The sequence below is a fragment of the Staurois parvus genome, unplaced genomic scaffold (genome assembly GCF_062004578.1).
Source record: "Staurois parvus isolate SC_StPar_1 unplaced genomic scaffold, SC_StPar_1.0 ptg000126l, whole genome shotgun sequence".
Classification (NCBI taxonomy): domain Eukaryota; kingdom Metazoa; phylum Chordata; class Amphibia; order Anura; family Ranidae; genus Staurois; species Staurois parvus.
This window is the reverse complement of record NW_028317922.1, coordinates 5,407,156-5,429,226: the sequence shown is the minus strand read 5'-3', so window position 1 is coordinate 5,429,226 and position 22,071 is coordinate 5,407,156. Positions and strand designations below refer to the sequence as shown.

At 42.4% G+C, this 22,071-nt stretch overlaps 1 protein-coding gene across 2 annotated transcripts in view; it reads left to right on the top strand.

Moving 5' to 3' along the window:
* Window positions 1-1,111: 1,111 nt before the first annotated feature.
* Window positions 1,112-22,071, top strand: part of LOC149467039 (calcium-binding protein 39) — a 53,264-nt gene continuing 32,304 nt past the window's right edge. Inside the window, exons 1-2 of one of the 2 annotated variants that reach the window (XM_089672371.1) lie at window positions 1,112-1,469; window positions 19,057-19,208. In XM_089672371.1, the coding sequence (XP_089528497.1) occupies window positions 19,095-19,208 (114 nt within the window). In that variant the 5' untranslated portion in view covers window positions 1,112-1,469; window positions 19,057-19,094. The remainder of the gene's footprint in view (window positions 1,470-19,056; window positions 19,209-22,071) is intronic. The other variant, XM_089672373.1, reaches the window with a different exon arrangement.

The following is a 22,071-nucleotide window of genomic DNA, read 5'->3' as shown; positions in this document are numbered from 1 at the left end:
CTCTGTAATTGCAAACAAAGGCTTCTGTACCAAATATTAACACTGATTTTCTCAGGTGTTCAAATACTTATGTTCAGCAGTGCAAGACAAATACATTCTTTACAAATCATACAATGGGATTTCCTGATTTTTTTTTTAATTCTGTCTCTCAGAGTGGGAATGCACCTACAATGTGAATTTCAGACCCCTCCATGATCTCTAAGTGGGAGAACTTGCAAAATCGCAGGGTGTTCAAATACTTCTGTTCCTCACTGTACCCTTAGAATGAAGCCCTCAAGTGTTGTGCTGTCACCGCTGCAGAGGCTTCCATCTACACTCAGTCTTCCTTCCAGGTTCGCCGTCTGACTGGCCGAGCCACAAAGATGTCATTCCCACGCATGCGCACAGGAGTTCCAGGCCACGGCACAGTACTCTGAAGTAACAGTATGGGAATGCTGTTCCTTTAGTGTGTATGAGCCGGCTCTCACAAAGAGCGTGCTGCGCCAGAACCAACCTTTGGCAGGGTTATAACGTGCGTGGGAATCCCAGCCCATGACACAATGCTTTGAAGGAACAGCATAGGAATATGATGTTTATAGTGATCATGACATGTGTACACCAGCAACAGAGGGAGTGGTTGAGGGGCAAAAAATGTGGCTCAACTTTGAGGTTTTTACCACCCCTCAATTACAGGCGTAAATGAGTCCTGAGCTCACTGGTTTGTATGTGTTCACATGAACTTTTTTGTACACTTTTGTGTATAAAGAAAAAAGACATGTCTATGGCTGCCCCTCCATGACTCCTAGAAATGCCCCCCTCTAGCATGGCTCTTATGACTTGTTTTCTCGTTATTGGTAGGTGACACATGTACACGTCCTCTGAGCTCCTCCATCACATCCTCACACCTCAGCAGCACGTCATGTTTAGTAGAACACGTCCCCAGCACACAGGATATCAAATTACTCGTCACCACGTCCTTCAACAACACATAACCCCTCCCCCACAATACCACTTCGCCTCATCCCGCTCCACACCGCATAGGGGAGCCCCTGAGCCAACCACACGATCCACAAGACCGCTCTACCCTCGCCTTACTATAGAGTGCAACCACAGCGAGCCCTCCGCTGGCGCCGTCAAAGTGACGTCACCTCGTGCGCCGGAAGCTATCCCTCTGGGACCGAGAACACCATAGAGACGAGAGGAGCCGCCCGGAGTGACCCTAAAGAAAGGCGAGAGACTCCCCCCGGAGTGACCCCTCTACCGAGACACCCGGGAGTGGAAGGAAAGGAGGGGTGCTCCAGCCGTGTCAGCCGCTTCCAGACACCCCGGAAGTGACTAGAGAGGACAAAAGCCCAGGAAGAGAGCGGAGAAGAAAGGATCCCCCCCTATACACTGCCCTGCACAGGAAAGGCTGCAGACGGGGACAGGCCGCACACTAACAGCGCCCGGCTGAGGGGGGGAGCCTGTATCTGCACACCGACTGCCCACCTGTGAGTATCCGGAGCCACGTTCTCTGCCCGGACCCACCGCACACTCATCATTGCCACCCTGCTGTACAGATCCCTACCGTTCACCGTACACCCACCATCACCCTAAGACACAGATCCCTACTATACACCCATCATCACCCTATTACACAGATCCCTACCATACATCCACCACCACCATCCTAATACACAGATCCCTACCATACATCCATCATCACCATCCTAATACACAGATCCCTACCATACATCCATCACCACCATCCTAATACACAGATCCCTACCATACACCCATCACCACCCTATTACACAGATCCCTACCATACACCCATCACCACCCTATTACACAGATCCCTACCATACATCCATCACCACCATCCTAATACACAGATCCCTACCATACACCCATCATCACCCTAAGACACTGATCCCTACTATACACCCATCACCACCCTATTACACAGATCCCTACCATACGTCCATCACCACCATCCTAATACACAGATCCCTACCATACATCCATCACCACCATCATCCTAATACACAGATCCCTACCATACATCCTTCACCACCATCCTAATACACAGATCCCTACCATACACCCATCACCACCCTATTACACAGATCCCTACCATACACCCATCACCACCCTATTACACAGATCCCTACCATACACCCATCACCACCCTATTACACAGATCCCTACCATACATCCATCACCACCATCCTAATACACAGATCCCTACCATACACCCATCATCACCCTAAGACACTGATCCCTACTATACACCCATCACCACCCTATTACACAGATCCCTACCATACGTCCATCACCACCATCCTAATACACAGATCCCTACCATACATCCATCACCACCATCATCCTAATACACAGATCCCTACCATACATCCATCACCACCATCCTAATACACAGATCCCTACCATACATCCACCACCATCCTAATACACAGATCCCTACCATACACCCATCACCACCCTATTACACAGATCCCTACCATACACCCATCACCACCCTATTACACAGATCCCTACCATACACCCATCACCACCCTATTACACAGATCCCTACCATACGTCCATCACCACCATCCTAATACACAGATCCCTACCATACATCCATCACCACCATCCTAATACACAGATCCCTACCATACATCCATCACCACCATCCTAATACACAGATCCCTACCATACACCCATCACCACCCTATTACACAGATCCCTACCATACATCCATCACCACCATCCTAATACACGGATCCCTACCATACACCCATCATCATCACCCTAAGACACAGATCCCTACTATACACCCATCACCACCCTTTTACACAGATCCCTACCATACATTCATCACCACCATCCTAATACACAGATCCCCACCATACACCCATCATCATCACCACCCTAAGACACAGATCCCTACCATACACCCATCAATACTACCCTAAGACACAGATCCCTACCATACACCCATCATCACCACCACCCTAATACACAGATCCCTACCATACACCCATCAATACTACCCTAAGACACAGATCCCTACCATACACCCATCATCACCACCACCCTAATACACAGATCCCTACCATCTACCATACACCCATCATCACCACCACACTAATACACAGATCCCCACCATCCACTGTACACTCATCAGCACCACCACCCTAATACACAGTTCCCTACCATCCACCGTACAGCCATCATCACCACCACCACCCTAATACACCGATCTCTTCCATCCACTGTACAGCCAACATCACCACCACCACCCTAATACACCGATCCCTACCATCCACTGTACACCCATCAGCACCACCACCCTAATACACAGTTCCCTACCATCCACCGTACAGCCATCATCACCACCACCACCCTAATACACCGATCCCTACCATCCACCGTACAGCCATCATCACCACCACCACCCTAATACACAGATCCCTAGCATCCACTGTACTCCTATCAGCACCACCACCCTAATACACAGATCCCTACCATGCATCGTACACCCATCAACACTGCCCTAATACACAGTTCTTTACCATCCACCGTACACCCATTATCACCACCACCACCCTAATACACCGATCCCTACCATCCACTGTACACCCATCATCATCACAACTACCACCCTAATACACAGATCCCCAGCATCCACCAAACACCCATCATCACCACCACCACCTAATACACAGATCCCTACCATGCACCGTACACTCATCATCACCACCACCCTAATACATAGATCCCTACTATCCACTGTACACCCATCACCACCACTACCCTAATACACAGATACCTACCATACATCCATCATCACCACCCTAATACACAGATCCCCACAATCCACCGTACACCCATCATCGCCACCACCCTAATACACAGATCCCCACCATCCACCGTACACCCATCATCACCAGCAACCTTCCTACTATACTAATCCCTACATTACACTTATCATTATCACCACCTTGTCTGCTATATTCATCCCTACCATCCACTGTATATCCATCACCAGCACCTCCACCCTGCTACACAGATCCCTACCATCCACTGTACACTCAGCACTACCACCCTAATACACAGATCCCTACTGTACACCCATCATCATCACCACCCTAATACACAGATCCCTACCATCCACCGTACACCCATCATCACTACCACCCTAATACAGAGATCCCTACCATACACCCATCATCAACAGCACCCTAATACACAGATCCCTATTTTCCACCGTTCACCCATCATCATCATCACCACCACCTAATACACAGATCCCTACCATCCACCGTACACTCATCATCACCACCACCCTAATACACAGACCCTACCATCCACCGTACACCCATCATCACTACCACCCTAATGCACAGATCCCTACCATCCACTCATCATCATCACCACCCTAATACACAGATCCCCACCATCCACCGTACACCAATCATCATCACCACCACCCTAGTACACAGATCCATTCCATCCATTGTACACTCAGCATTGCCAGATCCACCACCTCCCATCCTAATATACTAATCCCTACCATTCACTGGACTCTCATCATCACCACCATCCTTCCTACTATACAGATCCCTACCATCTTTTGTACACCTATCATTATTACCACTACCACCACCCTGCCTGCCATACTCATCATCATCCTGACTGATATATAGATCCCTATTATCCACCATACACCCATCACCCTCCCTGCTATTCTTTTCTTTCCATTTACTGTACAACCACCACCCTGTCTTCTATTCTGATCCCTACAATCCACTGTACACCCATCATCATTCTGCCTTCTATACTCATCCTTACCATTCACCATACAGCTATCACCACCTCCCTATCCATCCACCATACAAAGATTATTATCGCCATTACCCTGCCTGTTATACTTATCTCTGCCATCCACTGTACACCTATCATCATCATCATCCTGCATGTTATACTTATCTCTGCCATCCACTGTACACCTATCATCATCACCACCACCCTGCCGGTTATACTTATCTCTGCCATCCACTGTACACCTATCATCATCATCATCATCACCACCCTGCCTGTTATACTTATCTCTGCCATCCACTGTACACCTATCATCATCATCATCATCATCTCCACCACCCTGCCGGTTATACTTATCTCTGCCATCCACTGTACACCTATCATCATCATCATCCTGCATGTTATACTTATCTCTGCCATCCACTGTACACCTATCATCATCACCACCACCCTGCCGGTTATACTTATCTCTGCCATCCACTGTACACCTATCATCATCATCATCATCACCACCCTGCCTGTTATACTTATCTCTGCCATCCACTGTATACCTATCATCATCATCATCCTGCCTGTTATACTTATCTCTGCCATCCACTGTACACCTATCATCATCATCATCATCACCACCACCCTGCCGGTTATACTTATCTCTGCCATCCACTGTACAAATATCATCATCACCACCCTGCCGGTTATACTTATCTCTGCCATCCACTGTACACCTATCATCATCACCACCCTGCTGGTTATACTTATCTCTATTATCCACCATACACACGTCACCATCACTCTGCCTGCTGTACAGATCTTTACCTTTCACTGTCTGTTGTGTTTTGTAATTATTGATCCCTGTCATCCACTGTGTATCCATGACCACCACCCTGCCTGCTATGCTGATCCCGGCTACCCACTGGGCACCTATTGTCACTTGCCTATACACAGTGCTTTTTAGTACTGTAATGCTGATTTATTGCATGCTTTCTAATGTACTTCCATCTATACCTGTCTGAACATAATGCTTGCTGTTGCTATTCACTGATAATCCTCATCAAATGTCCAGTGCTTTTTATTTTTACTGATCTCTGTCATCTAAAATGTATCAATTATTGCACAGTATTGCTGTGTGCTAATATTACTGATTACTGCTATCCACTGTACATCCTGTATGTACTGGTTTGAAGAACACCTATACTCGGTCAACGAGTGATATTTCCTTACAGTGATCTGACTGAAATATATCCTGGACACTGACATTTGGGGGTTTATTTACTAAAGCTGGAGAGTCCAAAATCAGACTCACTTCTGCATAGAAACCAGTCAGCTTCCAGGTTTCATTGCCAAAGCTTCATTGAACAAGCTGAGGTTAGAAGCTGATTGGTTTCTATGCAGAAGGGAGTCTGATTTTGGACTCTCCAGCTTTAGTAAAGAAACCCCTTGGAGTCAGGCAATGGAGCAATAGAAAGAGGACCTAGTAATGAGACCCTGTGTTTTTAAATAATGCTTTGTGTCTACTTTTTATTATCCAGAGCAAACAGTATTTTCTTAAGGCCCAAGCCTATGGTGCTTTTTTTTTTTTTGCCCTGTATACGCAATACTGGTCCCTGGTATGCTTTGTACATTCCTCAGATTGCACTAGATGATATCAGTCTGGGAAGCTGCAACCATGTGTGTATTGCGTAGCAGAGTAGGGATTTTACTGCACAGTTAGTGATAACTGATAAGTAAGCAAAATACTTTCCAGGGACAAATATTTTACTGTCTTTAAAATTCAGGAGAACTGGCAAACATGGTACTATTTTATTTTTAAAAGTCCATAGTTTAAAGCCTACATTTACGCAGAATAACAAATCAGCACAAGGGACATTACTGATGATTAATACCATATGTCTCTTGTACTGCTATTCCCTCCTTTAGTAGAAAATCTCCTACTCCTATTCACTACACCCCTAAGCCATCGGAATCCTCTGGTGCAACAGATATTAATGGAGTTGAGGGAGCGTTGACGAGCACTCATCAGAGTGACTGACCATGTTTGCCCTTTCTGCCCAACATCTCCATTCATAGAAGCTGTAACTACAGCTTCTAGGAATGAAACTGGATCTATGTATGTAGGATGGGTGAATTGATTGCTATTCCCCCTTCATTCATAGGTCACATTTCATTCATAGAAGCTGTAGTAAAGGGATCTATGAATGGAGCAGTTTTTTGGAAAGGGTGGACATTGTTGGGCACACTTGATGAGTGCATGTCACAGCTCTGTGTGCTTCATTAACCCTTGCAGCACCAGGAGATTATGTTGGAGGGTGGAGCCTCCTTACCAACTGCTGCCCCTGAGATATTGTGTACTACCCCTGTAGGCACATGCACAACAACTCCTGTTTGTTGTTTTTTATTAGTCCTTTGTTCTGAGGAGGTGCTGGGAATGTCTCTCCCCACCTCTCTGGTGTCAGCAAGTGAGAATGTCCCTTTTGATAAGTAGCGAGGGTAAGGGAAGGATGTCTGTGGGTTGCTGTATGTTGCACCCTCCTTCCCTGATTTGCGATCTTTGGTTCTCCTTACCCCATACCTTGAGGCTGCTGGTATGGTGAGGAGATCAAGTGGTGGCAGTTGCAGGTGATGGTGCCATCTTAGGGGCTCCTTAACAAACACCTGAAGTTGTGTTTGTTTTTTTTTGTCTTTGTTTTCAGTATGCTTAGGCTTTAACATTATGAGATCTACATTTTGAATAGGCACTTCAACAAGAAAAGCTGTGGATTCATGCATTTTTCACACTAGCTGATTAGAGTTACTGAATTAACTGAAATCAGACAAAGAAAAATCTTGTTTTGCTATGAACTGCAGGACTTTAAAGTGTTTTGCAGTTTATAGTCCCTGTAAAGCCTGCCCAGTTCTACAAGACCTATATTTAAATACGCCCTTGCTATATTGGGAGGCACATATTATAAACAAAACATATTGGTTAGCTGGCTTCTGGGATTTGCACAACAGAAACTAACTATTCTAACATGAACACAGATTGTTTCTTAAAGTGGAGCTTTACTCTCCTCCAGCGCTGTGATGTCCTAGAGCTCTCTGACGGCTGCTGACCTCTTCAGCTCAGTGGCTTCTTGGTTTTGATCGCCAATTGTTTTAATTTGCTTGGCCGAGATGATATCACTCCTGCCCATGTGAAGATCTGAGTATAGTGCGGACAGGCAGGTAAGCAACTTTAATGCAGAATAGACATGTTATGCATCTTCTGCATTAAACATTTGCTGTGATGTTTTGTAATGTTTGATTGCACCATGTTCCATTTTCTAAAGTGCACACCCAGTTCAATACTTTGGTGTAAACCTAGCCTATTGGAGGGGATGCATCTCATTGCATTGAGCTACACCGCCTGTTGGATGTGTACATCCTGTCTTCCAGGCCTTGTGCCAAGTGGCTGCCTTGCTGCTATTCAAGGAACGCCTTGCATTTGACTCAATAAAAGCAAGGCGTTCCTTGACTGGATGAGATAGAGATTGTGATGTCACTGCTCCACCTCACCACCTTGTCCATTCAGAGACCACCTTGCCTTCATTGAGAAAAATGCTGGACATTCTGTGAATGGATGCCATGCTGAGCAAATGATCTCCTGTGGCTACTATGCAGCAGGGTAGATGCTCCGCACTGGACAAAGAAGACAGCAGTGATGAGTGGATGACTGTGATAATGGTGACTATTACAGTGTTTCTTTACTTCTATAGCGGTCGCAGGCATGGCATATGTATACTTACATTGGACCACGCAGGACCAATGTAACTACGCAATAAAATCTATACCTAAAATTCAGTTTTTCTTTCTCATTGCTTAGAGATACTGGGGATAAAGTATTCCTTAAAGCGCATCTTGCAGCCTACCAGTCCCAATTAACCCTGCAGACTCCCTAATATCTAATCATTGGCACCTAATCTGTGACACCAGATTCTGTTTTCATGGATTGGAAGTGGCGGTAAATGTAAGGACGTATGTACTTTCCCTTGTGTCATATCTGCATTTTTGATCATTTTGACTCAGAATGAATGTGTCATGTAATTTGTGTCATTCAAATATATCGCCTTTTATCTGTAGGCACTTTTTGAATTAAGAGCTCATTTTTGTCCAGATATGCTGTACTTTGCTGTAAAATATGCAAACTTTCTTTAGTGCAGAAGTGGGTAGGAGTCTGAATTATCTGTACAAAAACCTTGGAATGACTAAAGGTTGTCCAGTAGTGTAGAGAAAATCTGATCCTTTCATCAGTGTAAGGCAGGGGTGTTCAATGTACGGTCCCTGACCTCAAACCAAGGAAGCACATGCCTGGGGTCGGCAATCCAGTGACTGTGATTTGGGCTTGCCGACCCACCATCCCAGAGCATCACAGTGCAGTGAGCCGGCGCCAGCAACCGAGTGAGCAGGAGCCGCATAAGCCAATGATTTCTGTGTAGTGCTGGCTTCTGTCCCAAGCGGAGTAATACCAAGTGTACTCTGCCTCTAATCCTTTCTAGTAGCCTGGAGAACAATGCCAGCAACTAGTGCAAGAAAAAAAGATCAGGGTATTAATACTGATAGGTGCTAATATGCCCATTGAGAAGCTATTATGCCCAGTGCATGCATTGTTTAACAACTTTAAGGCTGCTTTCACATTGATCCATAGGTGCGGCTCAGCGTACCTGCAGCTTTCCTTGGATTAGCTGCACTGAGCCATAGACTTCTATTCTGCGGGTTAGGTGCACCTTCTAAAAGCGCACCAAAACTCATGGATGCAAGTGTTTTGATGCACTTCAGAAAGTGCACCGCATGTGCACAATGTAATAGACGTCTATGGCAAAGAGCAGAAAAGCCGCAGGTGCACTGTGCTGCACTCACGGTGCAGGTAAACCGCAGCGCATTAGTGTGGAAGCAGCTGTATAGGGAATGGTGGACACGCTTATTTACATTTGCCATTTGAGGGAGCAGTAAAACCCCATAGTTCATTGTGGCCCGTTGAACAAATCGACTAAGTGCCCCTGCTCTTCAAAAGGTGAAGCACCCTTGGTGTAAGGAGAGCTGGTTTTTAGAAGAGTGGCCAAAGGTGTATGTCACTGAGCCCTATAGAGAACTTTGTTATTGGCTGAAGTGTATGGAAATGCAGTTTTACTTGTTCATTACACGAACCGATTCAAGTATGGGTTCCTTCCTAGATCTGTGCTATCCATTACTTCACCATATACTAACTCCCAAGACTGTTAATGTACCTTGGTTTTTCATCTTTTATTTGCAAATATTCAAGTATTCTTTTTCTTACTTTTTCCTGGGAAAAAAGGTGGAAATTGTGACGCCATCTGCCCACGGATCCATCTCGGGTAATCAGGGGAAGCCTTGTTGATAAAAAATACAAAGCTTCTCCTGAATGGCAGAAAAACACTCAGCCCGACTCTCTTTAATTCCAGCAGCAGTTGGGAAGTCCCCTGTACTGCTGTCAGAACACAGCTCCACTCAGTGTTTGTAGGCAATGTCCATTACAGCACACACAGCGGCTGCATAGTTCTGTTCTGACAAATAATGATACCTCCTGCGCTCGGAAACCTAATAAGTATCTAATATGGGCTGGTAACACCTGCACCTTATTACCGAAAAGCGAAAAACGCTAAAAATACAAAAATTGGTGTAGCGCTCTTAATACGTAAATAATATAACAAATAGTGAACCAATCCCCAATGGGATGAATAAATGGTCTTAAACCTCTAAAAATACAAACAAAAATGGTGTAGCACTCTTAATACATAAGTAATAATATATCAAATAGTGAACCAATCCCCAATGGGATAAATAAGTGAATAAATAGTGAATGGATAAATGGTCTTAAACTGATCTACTGTGATCCAGTACCACAGCAAACAGTGCTGGATAACCAGATCACTACAGTGAATAACTCATAATATTTCAAAAGTGAGCCACACACGTGATCCCAGCACTGGGGGACAAGTAATAGTGATAAAAGTGCTAAGTGTTGTACAAACACTCAAAACCACATATATATGTGTAATAATAATAGTTGCAAAATAATGATATATAAAACCCTGATGAAGTCACGTGTGCCGTGACGCAATGCGTAGGTGACATGGTGACGCAACTTCCAGCGTGGACGCCATCTTTGTACTTTCACAGAACCCATGCAAGTACACCCATACATGAGGTTCTAATGCTGTTTGAAAGATGGAAACAAATGTGAGTGCACTGGATATGTATATTTGCTCTGCATAATTAAAAAGGTTTCACACTATTGGGGTTCTCTCTTTATGTGGATCCTGTGGGAGCTGATCTTATCAATTAGGACCATATAGAGGGGACATCGGGCTGATCTTGTCCTGGAAGGTTCTCACGTTTTTTTCCTGATGTGAAATTGGTTGGAAAGTATCATTAGAAGGAATCCGGTCTTGGAGGGTCCAGGAGTGACCCAAAATGCTTGTAGGCCCTTTTTAGGGTCACGGTAAGGAGGTGAGGAGCCATTTTAGCCATGTGTGGATTTATCACCGGAGGCAACAACGCACAAGATCACCTGCATGTTATTTTGCATTATTGTGGACACTGGTTTTTTGTTCATATTTCCCCTGGGAATTATTGTTATTTATTGTTTTTGTGCAATAACATCTATATTATTATTTTTTAGGGGTTTTATTTATCATCATTTTGTCACTATTATTATTACACATACAGTCAGGTCCATAAATATTGGGAAGAGTATGGAGAAGGAAAGGAACTGCTCATGATCCTAAGCATACCACCTCATCAGTGAAGCATGGTGGTGGTAGTGTCATGGCGTGGGCATGTATGGCTGCCAATGGAACTGCTTCTCTTGTATTTATTGATGATGTGACTGCTGACAAAAGCAGCAGGATGAATTCTGAAGTGTTTCGGGCAATATTATCTGCTCATATTCAGCCAAATGCTTCAGAACTCATTGGATGCCGCTTCACAGTGCAGATGGACAATGACCCAAAGCACACTGCAAAAGCAACCAAAGAGTTTTTTAAGGGAAAGAAGTGGAATGTTATGCAATGGCCAAGTCAATCACCTGACCTGAATCCGATTGAGCATGCATTTCACTTGCTGAAGACAAAACTGAAGGGAAAATGCCCCAAGAACAAGCAGGAACTGAAGACAGTTGCAGTAGAGGCCTGGCAGAGCATCACCAGGGATGAAACCCAACGTCTGGTGATGTCTATGCATTCCAGACTTCAGGCTGTAATTGACTGCAAAGGATTTTCAACCAAGTATTAAAAAGTGAAAGTTTGATTCATGATTATTATTCTGTCCCATTACTTTTGGTCCCTTAACAAGTGGGATGCACATATGCAAACTGTTGTAATTCCTACACCGTTCACCTGATTTGGATGTAAATACCCTCAAATTAAAGCTGACAGTCTGCAGTTAAAGTACATCTTGCTCGTTTCATTTCAAATCCATTGTGGTGGTGTATAGAGCCAAAAATGTTAGAATTGTGTCGATGTCCCAATATTTATGGACCTGACTGTATATATGTGGTTTTGAGTGTTTGCACAACACTGAGCACTTTTATCACTATTACTTGTCCCCCAGTGCTGGGATCACGTGTGTGGCTCACTTTTATTCAAATATTACATTGAGGTATTCACTGTAGTGATCTGGTTATCCAGCACTGTTTGATGTGGTATTGGATCACAGTAGGTCAGTTTAAGACCATTTATCCATTCACTATTTATTTACTTATTTATCCCATTGGGGATTGGTTCACTATTTGATATATTATTACTTATGTATTAAGAGTGTTACACCATTTTTGTTTGCATTTTTAGAGGTTTAAGACCATTTATCCATTCACTGTTTATTCACTTAGTCATCCCTTTGGGGATTGGTTCTCTATTTGTTATATTATTATTTATGTATTAAGAGCGCTACACCATTTTTTGTATTTTTATAGTTCTGTTCTGGAAATAGTTTGGCCCAAATAAACTATTTACAATGCATTCTGTGCATTAAGGTAAAAAACATTCAATGTACAGCCCCCCCCCCCCCCCAATATACTTTTGTCGATCCAGTGATGTGCATGAGAGCCAGGGCTCTCTCTCCTTATTGGCTCACACAACAGGGGCTCACTATTGGGGGCTCTCAACAGGGCACGGGAGTGTCGGCAGAGGACCCAAAAAGAGGGGGATCTGGGCTGCTCTGTGCAAAACCATTGCACAGAGCAGGTACGTTTAAAATGCCTGTTGTGTTTTTTTGTTTTTTTTTATTTCAACCTTTAGAATCACTTTAAGGCAAGTATTTATCAGAAGGCAACTTGGAGTACGTACCGTTAGTTTCTTGGTATCCTACCTTCTACGTCCAGTCCCCCTCCCACAGGTCTGCGTGTAGGCATGTCAGAATCTGCCTAACCCTATCCAGTGGTTACTTTCAGAAAAGCTTGATTTGCAGAAGTTTTTCAGGAGCCCCTGCTGTGCTTCATTGGGAAGGGGGAATGACCAATTTAGGGTATGCAAAGCAATACTACGCATTGCAAAGCAATACTACGATGCCCTCTGTTATACCCTTGTAGTAGTTTGTATCTCTAGTACAGGTTTTCTTTTAGGACAAATGTGTTATTAGAATAGTTACTGTTGTTTTGAGGTATGGCCTTTCCCTTTATTAGAATTTAGATAAGTGTGGGCTTATGGTAAATGGGCTGTGCATGCATGTGATGGGGGTGTCAAACTCAAATTTAATTGCAAGCCACACCAGCATTCTGGTTGCCCTCAAAGGGCCAGTAATATCTGCAAGACTATATAAATGTATCTACTCCTTATCATATTAAATCATTGCCTCTGCATTCAATTATTTACTGGTTTTAGTAATAACTTAAGACTAATGCAGGCCATACATGGGTCGAATTCCAAAGATTTTTTGTCCGAAAATCGGAAACATTGTTCGCTCGGTAATCTGATGGTGCCATCAGTGATTTAGAAAATTGGCCAACCTGGTCATAAAGTTCAGCCCATATAACAGGCGAAACTTTTGTTCCTTCCAGGTCACGGCTCATGCGCATATTCTTTTTGGAAAAACGATCATACGATTTGATCATCATTTAGTCGAAAATCTGTCATTTTTCACAAATTTCCCAACATGCCTGATCACCAAAAAAGGGAGGAACCACGAAAATCGGCCGTTGCCATTGACCCACTAACAGAGTGAAAATCAGTCGATTATTCTTAGGTCCGATTTTCAGACAAAAAAATTGGTTGATTTTCGACCCATGTATGGCCAACATTAAGCTGTGAAGGGCAGGTGTAGCCCGGCATAGAACCCACTCGCACTCCTGTAGCACTTGTTGCAAGTTTGAATAGGAGGGTCATACACCACTGGTATCAACCCCAAAAAACGTTATTGGAGACTGCTCAGACAGAACGTTGGTCTCCAATAAAGTTTCTTGTGGATGATACCTGCACTGTACGACCTTCCTTTTCAAATAATATAGAATTGTATTATTCTCATATTAATTTTAAGCAGATGTCCAGGACATCTCATGGAGCACTGTTCAATTCATTATACGACAATAGAAAGAGTATAGCATAATTGCAAACCTACCAAGACACGGCCATCCACCTAAACGGACAAGTCAGGCAAGGAGAACATTAATCAGAGATGCAGCCAAGAGGCCCATGGTAATTCTGGAGGAGCTGCAGAGATCCACAGCTCAGGTGTGAGAATCTGTCCACAGGACAACTATTAGTCGTGCACGCCACAAATCTGGCCTTTATAGAAGAGTGGCAAGAAGAAAGCCATAAGAAGTCCCGTTCGCCCTTTGTGAGAAGCCATGTGGGGAACACAGCAAACATGAGGAAGAAGGTGCTCTGGTCAGATGAGACCAAAATTGAACTTTTTGGCCTAAAAGCAAATCGCTATGTGTTGCGGAAAACTAAAACTGCACATCACCCTCAACACACCATCCCCACTGTGAAACATGGTTGTGGTAGCATCATATTGCGGGGATGCTTTTCTTCACCAGGAACAGGGAAGCTGGTCAGAGTTGATGGGAATATGGATGGAGCTAGAGCTACAATGGAATGGTTTAGATCAAAGCATATTCATGTGTTAGAATGGCCCAAAGTCCAAATCTAAATCCAATTGAAAATCTGTGGGAAGACTTGAAAATTGCTGTTCACAGACACTCTCCATCCAATCTGACAGCTTGAGCTAGTTTGCAGAGATGAATGGGCAAAAATGTCACCAGCAAAGCTGGTAGAGACATCCCCAAAAAGACTTGTAGCTGTAATTGCACTGAAAGGTGGTTCTACAAAGTATTGACTCAGGGGGGCTGAATACAAATGCACTCCACACGTTTCACATATTTATTTGTAAAAACATTTGAAAACTGTTTATCATTTTCCTTCCACTTCCCAATTATGTGCCACTTTGTGTTGGTCTATCACATAAAATCCCAATAAAATACATTTACGTTTTTGGTTGTAACATGACAAAATGTGGAAAATTTCAAGGGGTATGAATATTTTTTTCAAGGCACTGTAACTGGCCCATGCCCCTGGACAGCATTCTGTGAATGTTGCCCATCCTCCTGTATTCACAATGCGCCTGGCCGGCTTTTCAGCATGGGACTAGGTAAAAGTGGAGATCACTGGAGTAGTGTTCTACTTCATTGATTTCCAGCTTCCACTTATAAGTTTAGGTACTGCTTTCAGAAGCCCTGAAAATCTCACCCACTAAGTTGTGTTTTCTAGTATTAAGAAAAGAAGTGTTCCCCACCCTTCTTCACCCCCATCTTAAGTTTGGGGCTGGGGTAGAAACGTCTTCTGGTCAGTATTTGTGTACTTGAATCAGGGAGCTTGCATGGCATTTGTGAGGGTAGTTATCAAGTGGTTTTCTTGAGTGCTAACAACCTTGTGACCTAAATGTTTTGTGTTTTTTTTTTTTTTTTTTTTTTTTTTAATTAATTTTTTTACAGATATACTATAACAGAAGGATAAAGAAACCATATTACGTAGTTAGTTCGAAGGACAGGCTGCACAAAAAAGGGTGACTGGCCATCAAAACTGTTTGAAAAGACTGAAAAATCTGTTTAAGTAGGGAGGGTACCTAGATAAAACTTAGTAGTGGAAAGAAAGCAAATTGTGTATTTCCAGAGGGTACTTTAATGCCTGACCTTTGAGCAGCGGGTGTGGTTGAGGGTAATAGGTAAACATTGTATTTATTTAGTGACCTTTTTCATGTCCTGTGTGTTCCTGATGCAAGGCCTAGACAGGTAAATAGTGCAAAGGTAATTTCTACTGCAAGCCTGCAAACAGCTGGTCATATAATGCTGAAATGTGCGCAGGATTTTAGAGATCTATAAATTGCCCAGGCTGTAAAGCTGGCTTCACACATTGCAGTGTAATCCTATGCTTCCCTGCAGATTTCCCAATGACTGTATAGTGCACTACACACTTGTTGGTTAAGCTGAAGCAGGTGACACGTTACAGTCTGCTTGTACAATCTCCTTTGGAGTACTATTCAGTGTTAGAGCCTACTGAAAAAAATCAGTTGATATAAAAGTACAGTATGTCCAATAGGATAGGCCCTTATATTTACCTCTTTCTTGTCTTTTCTCTGAAGTCACCTTGATCTGTCCCCACCATGGTTTGGAAACTTGCACTGCCATTAAAAAAAAAGTCAACAATGGCTGGCTTCTTCCTTACTCTCTGCCGGCCTACCGATGATGCCTGCACCTGATCTTGACCTTGCATCCATTGAAAAAATTTTTTTTTCCTGAGATCTTGCAAGATTTCTTGACTTTAAAGATTTCCCTGGAAGGCACTGGTGACGTAACCTTTCCTGAGGGCAAGTAAGAGGCCCTGGCTATGTCACCAGTGCCTCTGAATACCCAAAAGAGAATATAAAAGTAAATGTAAGTGCACACAGAAATCAGTTATTTTACATGCCTTTTGGATATTTATAGCTCAGCATGCAGAGCATTACACAGCATGGGTCTTTAGAGGTTTTTTTTTTTTGGGGGGGGTCTACTTATAGTATGATTGTACAGCATGGAATGGCATTTTGTTTGTTAAAGCACTGTGTACCAGCAACTGCTGCAATTATTTTTTTATGTATTATTTTCACCTTTTGTCATCTTTTCTTGCATATTAGCCCTGCGGCCACTGTGCAGCCACATCCAGTATACATGCATGGAATCCAGCATGTCGTTTTTCAGGACTGGTTTCCTGATTGTAACAATAGTGGAACATTCCTGTAAAATGAGCATCAGCACAGCTGCTTGCACTTTCCATTGGTAGTGCGTATGACAGGGTGACAATGCAAGTGCACTATTGGGAAACAGGGACTGAACATTGTCAGTGAGCATGGAACTTCATGGCAGGATCACCAAGTATTCTTTTAATGAAAGCCATTGATTTAAATTAACTGAAAATTACTTTCGAAGTTGCTTTAACTTTCTAAAGCTTCTATGTAATTTTAGACTTCATGCACACTGGGCATAAAAAATGTTTCTTATCCACTTGAAGACCCACTAGCATATGTATGCTACGGGCTTCAAATGGTATTCCGGGATGAAATGTAAAAAAGTTTTTTTTTAAAAGCACCTCCATGCTCGCATGTATTGGTCCAGCACACATAAGTAAACGGTGATTGCACCACACGTGAGATAATTCCACAAACGTCAGAGCAAGAGCAATAATTCTAGTACCTGACTTCCTCTCTAACTCTAAACTGGTAACCTGTAAAGGCTTTTAAAGGGTCTCCTAGTAGTTTGGCGCCATTCCACAAGCATGCACAATTTTGAAGTGTGACATGTTTGGTATCGATTTACTTTGTGTAGAATCATATTTTACCAAAAAATTGGTTATTGCGTTGTATGCATTAAAATTCTGGAGTGTATTTTTCCCCAAAAAACTCAAGTTTGAAAAACTGCTGTGCAAATACCGTGTGACATACCAAAACGGCAAAACCCACCATTTTATTCTTTAGGGCCTTTGCTAAACAAAATATATGTTTGCGGGTTTTAAGTAATTTTCCAGCAAAAAATACAAATTTTTTAAATGTAAACAAAAAGTGTTAGAAAAGGCTGGGTCTTTTAAGAGCCCATTCACAGTTGTGCGACTTGTCATGTGACTTTGGGGTCCAAAGTCACATAAGTCGCACCCCATGTTTCCCAATGGGTACCATTTAAATCTGTGCAACTTGAAGTCTCAGCAACTTTCTGCACTACTTTGGTCCGACTTTGATGCAACTTGAGGGCTATAGACTTCAATGTAAACCTTCTAAAGTCGTATAAAAGTTGCACCTTTATATTATACATGCGACTTGTGTGCAATGTTTGTACAGCACAAACAATCATCCTTGGTCAAAGTCGCATCAAGTCGTACTGTAAAGTCGCAATGAAAATCACACAATTTTGAAGTCTCACAAGTATGAATGGAGCCTAAGTGATTATACAGGCATTTGACATTTTATTTCTTGTAGCCTGTAGAATCAACTCTGTTTTATCCTGTTTGTCCATGCACATCTGGGTGTTTACAAGCATGTTTGTCTCCAAGACATGCAGTACCAGAAGTAGGATAACATCCTCCTTACTTAGGCGCTATGGGAGAAATAATGTCCTAACACTTTTTTTTTTTTTTCTCTACAAGTACTTTTTTGCAGTCTTTTAGAGAGGGGGACAATGCCACAGAGGGAACTCTGATGGTAACTGATATAAGGTGGACTTTGATGGGACCTCTGATGTAAGGGAGGACTTTGAAGGGAACCATGATGTAAGGGGGGACTCTCATGGGGATTTCTTTCAGCCCAGAAATATTCGTAAAGTATGCAATGTGGACCTCTTAGAAAAAGGGATTGGGGGAGGGATAGGGCAGGGTTGGTGGTAAGAGGAGAGGAGTGAGACCAGTCAGACCACAACTTGTCTATAGAGAATAAATCAGTCACCAGGGAAATAGTGAGTGATCCAAGGGGACCAAACCTTTCTAAATTTCTTAGCCTTGTCATGAAATACAGCTGCCAGTTTTTCAGCCACTAAATACTGTTCCATTTTTTGCTGTTCTTTGCAATCATTTGGGTTCCAGACCCCAGATTCCTCTCCTTGTTTCTGTCTTTACAAGTGGCATATTTGTTGGTGAGCACAGGACTTTTGCCTGAACAATATTGCTATCCTAAAGTTATAGAATTGTTTCAAGTGCTTAGTAGAGCGGTAAAATGTTATTGGAATGAACTGGAATCCAGTGCAGCTGTTGTTGATTCTTTTTGTATTTTTTTTTTCTTTTTCAGGTGTACTATAAATCAGTGTTACGCTAGCACTAGCAAACATGCCATTCCCCTTTGGGAAGTCCCACAAGTCTCCTGCAGACATAGTGAAGAACCTAAAGGAAAGCATAGCTGTATTGGAGAAACAGGACATTTCGGACAAGAAAGCTGAGAAGGTAATACATCCTAGTTCTCTTCTGTTTCAAAAGTCAGAACTCTGTGGCCATCCTGGTATATTTATTTGGATCGGTATGGTTTTATGTCGCTTAATTGTAAAGCTGAACTCCATGAAAACTAAAAATCCTTACTTGCAGTGGGGCTGCTCCCTCACTGCAATGGTTAACTGCTTGTTTATGTCTAAGCAGTTTTACTTTCCTTATCTTCTGCAGGCTCCTCTGCATTGCTAGACTGGTCCCTGCAACCTTTTCTCCCCTGCATTCTGGTGGTGTAAGGTTCCCTGATGTCAGGCACCATAGCCCTGCATTGGACATGAGGATGCTGAGGGACAGTGCTGTAACCGTCCCGTCTCCTAGAATAAACGAAGAATTAACTGCTGCAGTGGGGGCAGCCCCCGCTTCAAGGGGGGACTTAAGTTTTCCCAGAGTTCAGCTTTAATATTGCTTTGTAGGTCCCCACAGTCTTCTTCATTCTGGTTTTAGAATGCTAAATGTTATAGTACAGAGTAATATTTACTGTATTGCTTCCTCATTATATAACCCCTTTATGTGTCTGGCTATACATGTAGTCCATGTTTTACCATGTCTCAAATTTATTAACAACTAGTCATGAATTAGGTTCTGTGTCCTATATGCTCAAATCATCCATAGTACATGTACAGCTCCCAAGAAATTCATAGCAAGGGACTTTATAGGGCACATAGTAAATTGTAAAAAGCCATTTTTTTGTTAAATTTTATCAAATCAAAAAATCTATTTATACATAAAACATATATAGCAACATTTCCAATATTTTCATATGGGGTTCACAAATTGTTGTTTTCCATTTCAACATCCATACACCTGCTGTTGGGAACTGTCATTGTGGCTTCTGTCTGATGAACTGTGATTACTGATTTAAAGAACAAGCTGAAAAGGAACATGGATTGGATTTACATTTTCAGTTCATTGCACTGTTTGTGGAATGTGAACTTAAAAGCATTTAGTCTTGGATTGTCATTGAAGCTGCATTCAGTGACTCTGGACACTGCAGATAATACTAGACTACCAAGCCCTGAAATATTACATTGCAAACTTAGCTCCACATTACAATCCAGTTATCCATTTTCTTATATAGTGGAATTGGATGCTTATTGTGTGAACAAGCACATGTTTTATACAGTATGAACATTCAGAGGATTAGATTTGGTAAGAAATGTCTTCAGAAACTGTTATCCTAGTGCATGTGCTGTTACCTAATATAGTTGTTTTTTGGGTGTATATACCACATCCAACATCCACATCATTGAAGTACACAGGGCTTGTGTAGTACTTCGTGACCTCCTGCCCTGTTTTTGCTACCTCCTCATACTTGCCAGCAATTCTGGGAAGTCAAAATGAGAGCTGGGAGTTGCTGTATAATAGAGGTATGACATAGAATACCTGAGTCTCACAGTATGGTCCTCATTGGTTATTAATGCAAGGATACACCATTAGATTATCACTTCCATAGATTAGTGCTATGATGACTTGCCAACGAAATAATGTTGCTGATAGACCATAGCATTGTGGCATTGCCCAGTTGCATGTTCTTGACAAGAGTAGATGTCCTTTTTAATGATCGGAAGGAATCATTTAGTTATTTTTAAATAAAATTTGTTCATATTTAAGCCCATTAACACCTCCCTTTTGATTATTGGTTATTTTATTTCAGCATTGTTTTAAAGCGGTTTGAAAAGATAATTATTTTTTTTTTTATTAATAAAAATAATATGTTATACTTACCTGTTGTGTGCAGTGGTAATGCACAGAGCAGCCTTAAACCTTTTATTGGGTCCCATGACGACATTCTTCGCTCCTCCTCTGTACTTTTTGCCACTTCCCGCTCCCTCCTCACAGGATTTAATTGATAGCAGCAGGAGCCAAGAGCTCCCACTGATGCCTCTGTCCTGTGAGGAGGACAGAGACTAGTGCCACTGCAGATGGGCACAGCGCTGGATCGAGATAGGACTAGGATAGGCATGTATATAGGGAGATGAGGGAGCAATAAAATGCTGGGACATTTTTTACCTTAATGCAGGGAATGCATTAAAGTAAAAATATCCTGCCTTTACAACCACTTTATTAAAAAGTGCACAGTTTAAAAAAAGCTTTTGTTTTATTTGTAAATAACTTTGCTGTGCTTTGTACCAGAATTATATTGTTTTACATTTTAAACAGGGCAAATTATATATTAAGTTATTCTTTACTTACTGTATACAGTATACATCTTTTTGTTTGTTAAATTTGGACTGTGGATTGCATAAAAACAATTTTTGCAAAATATCGGCCAAAGAATGAAAAAAAAGGATGTATGTATTTGTTATTTTAAAGCAGAACTAAACCCCACTATACTTTTACATCTAAGGAAGCTGCCATTTTAGCCTTTGTTTGATCTGCAGTTGACATGGTCCTACACATATAATCAGTTATGACACCAGCCGATTGATGGTTTGATCAGTTGAGAACACAATCAATTGTGACAGTTATCATTCACAACATGCTTTGAATGTAGCTGTTTTGGGAAGCAGGAAATCAATGGGTTTGGTTCCGCTTTAAACTGGAACTTCACTCTCTGTCAACATTATCCCACTAAAGAAGAAGGTACAGGTCTGTGAGAGCCAGAAATCTTGCTTGTTTGTAGGTGACCAAATACTTATTTTCCACCATAATTTGCAAATAAATTCTTTCCAAATCAGCCAAGGTGATTGTCTGGATTTTTTTTCTCATTTTGTCTCTCATAGTTGAGGTCTACCTATGATGCCAATTACAGGCCTCTCTCATCTTTTTAAGTGGGAGAACTTGCACAATTGGTGGCTGACTAAATACTTTTTTGCCCCACTGT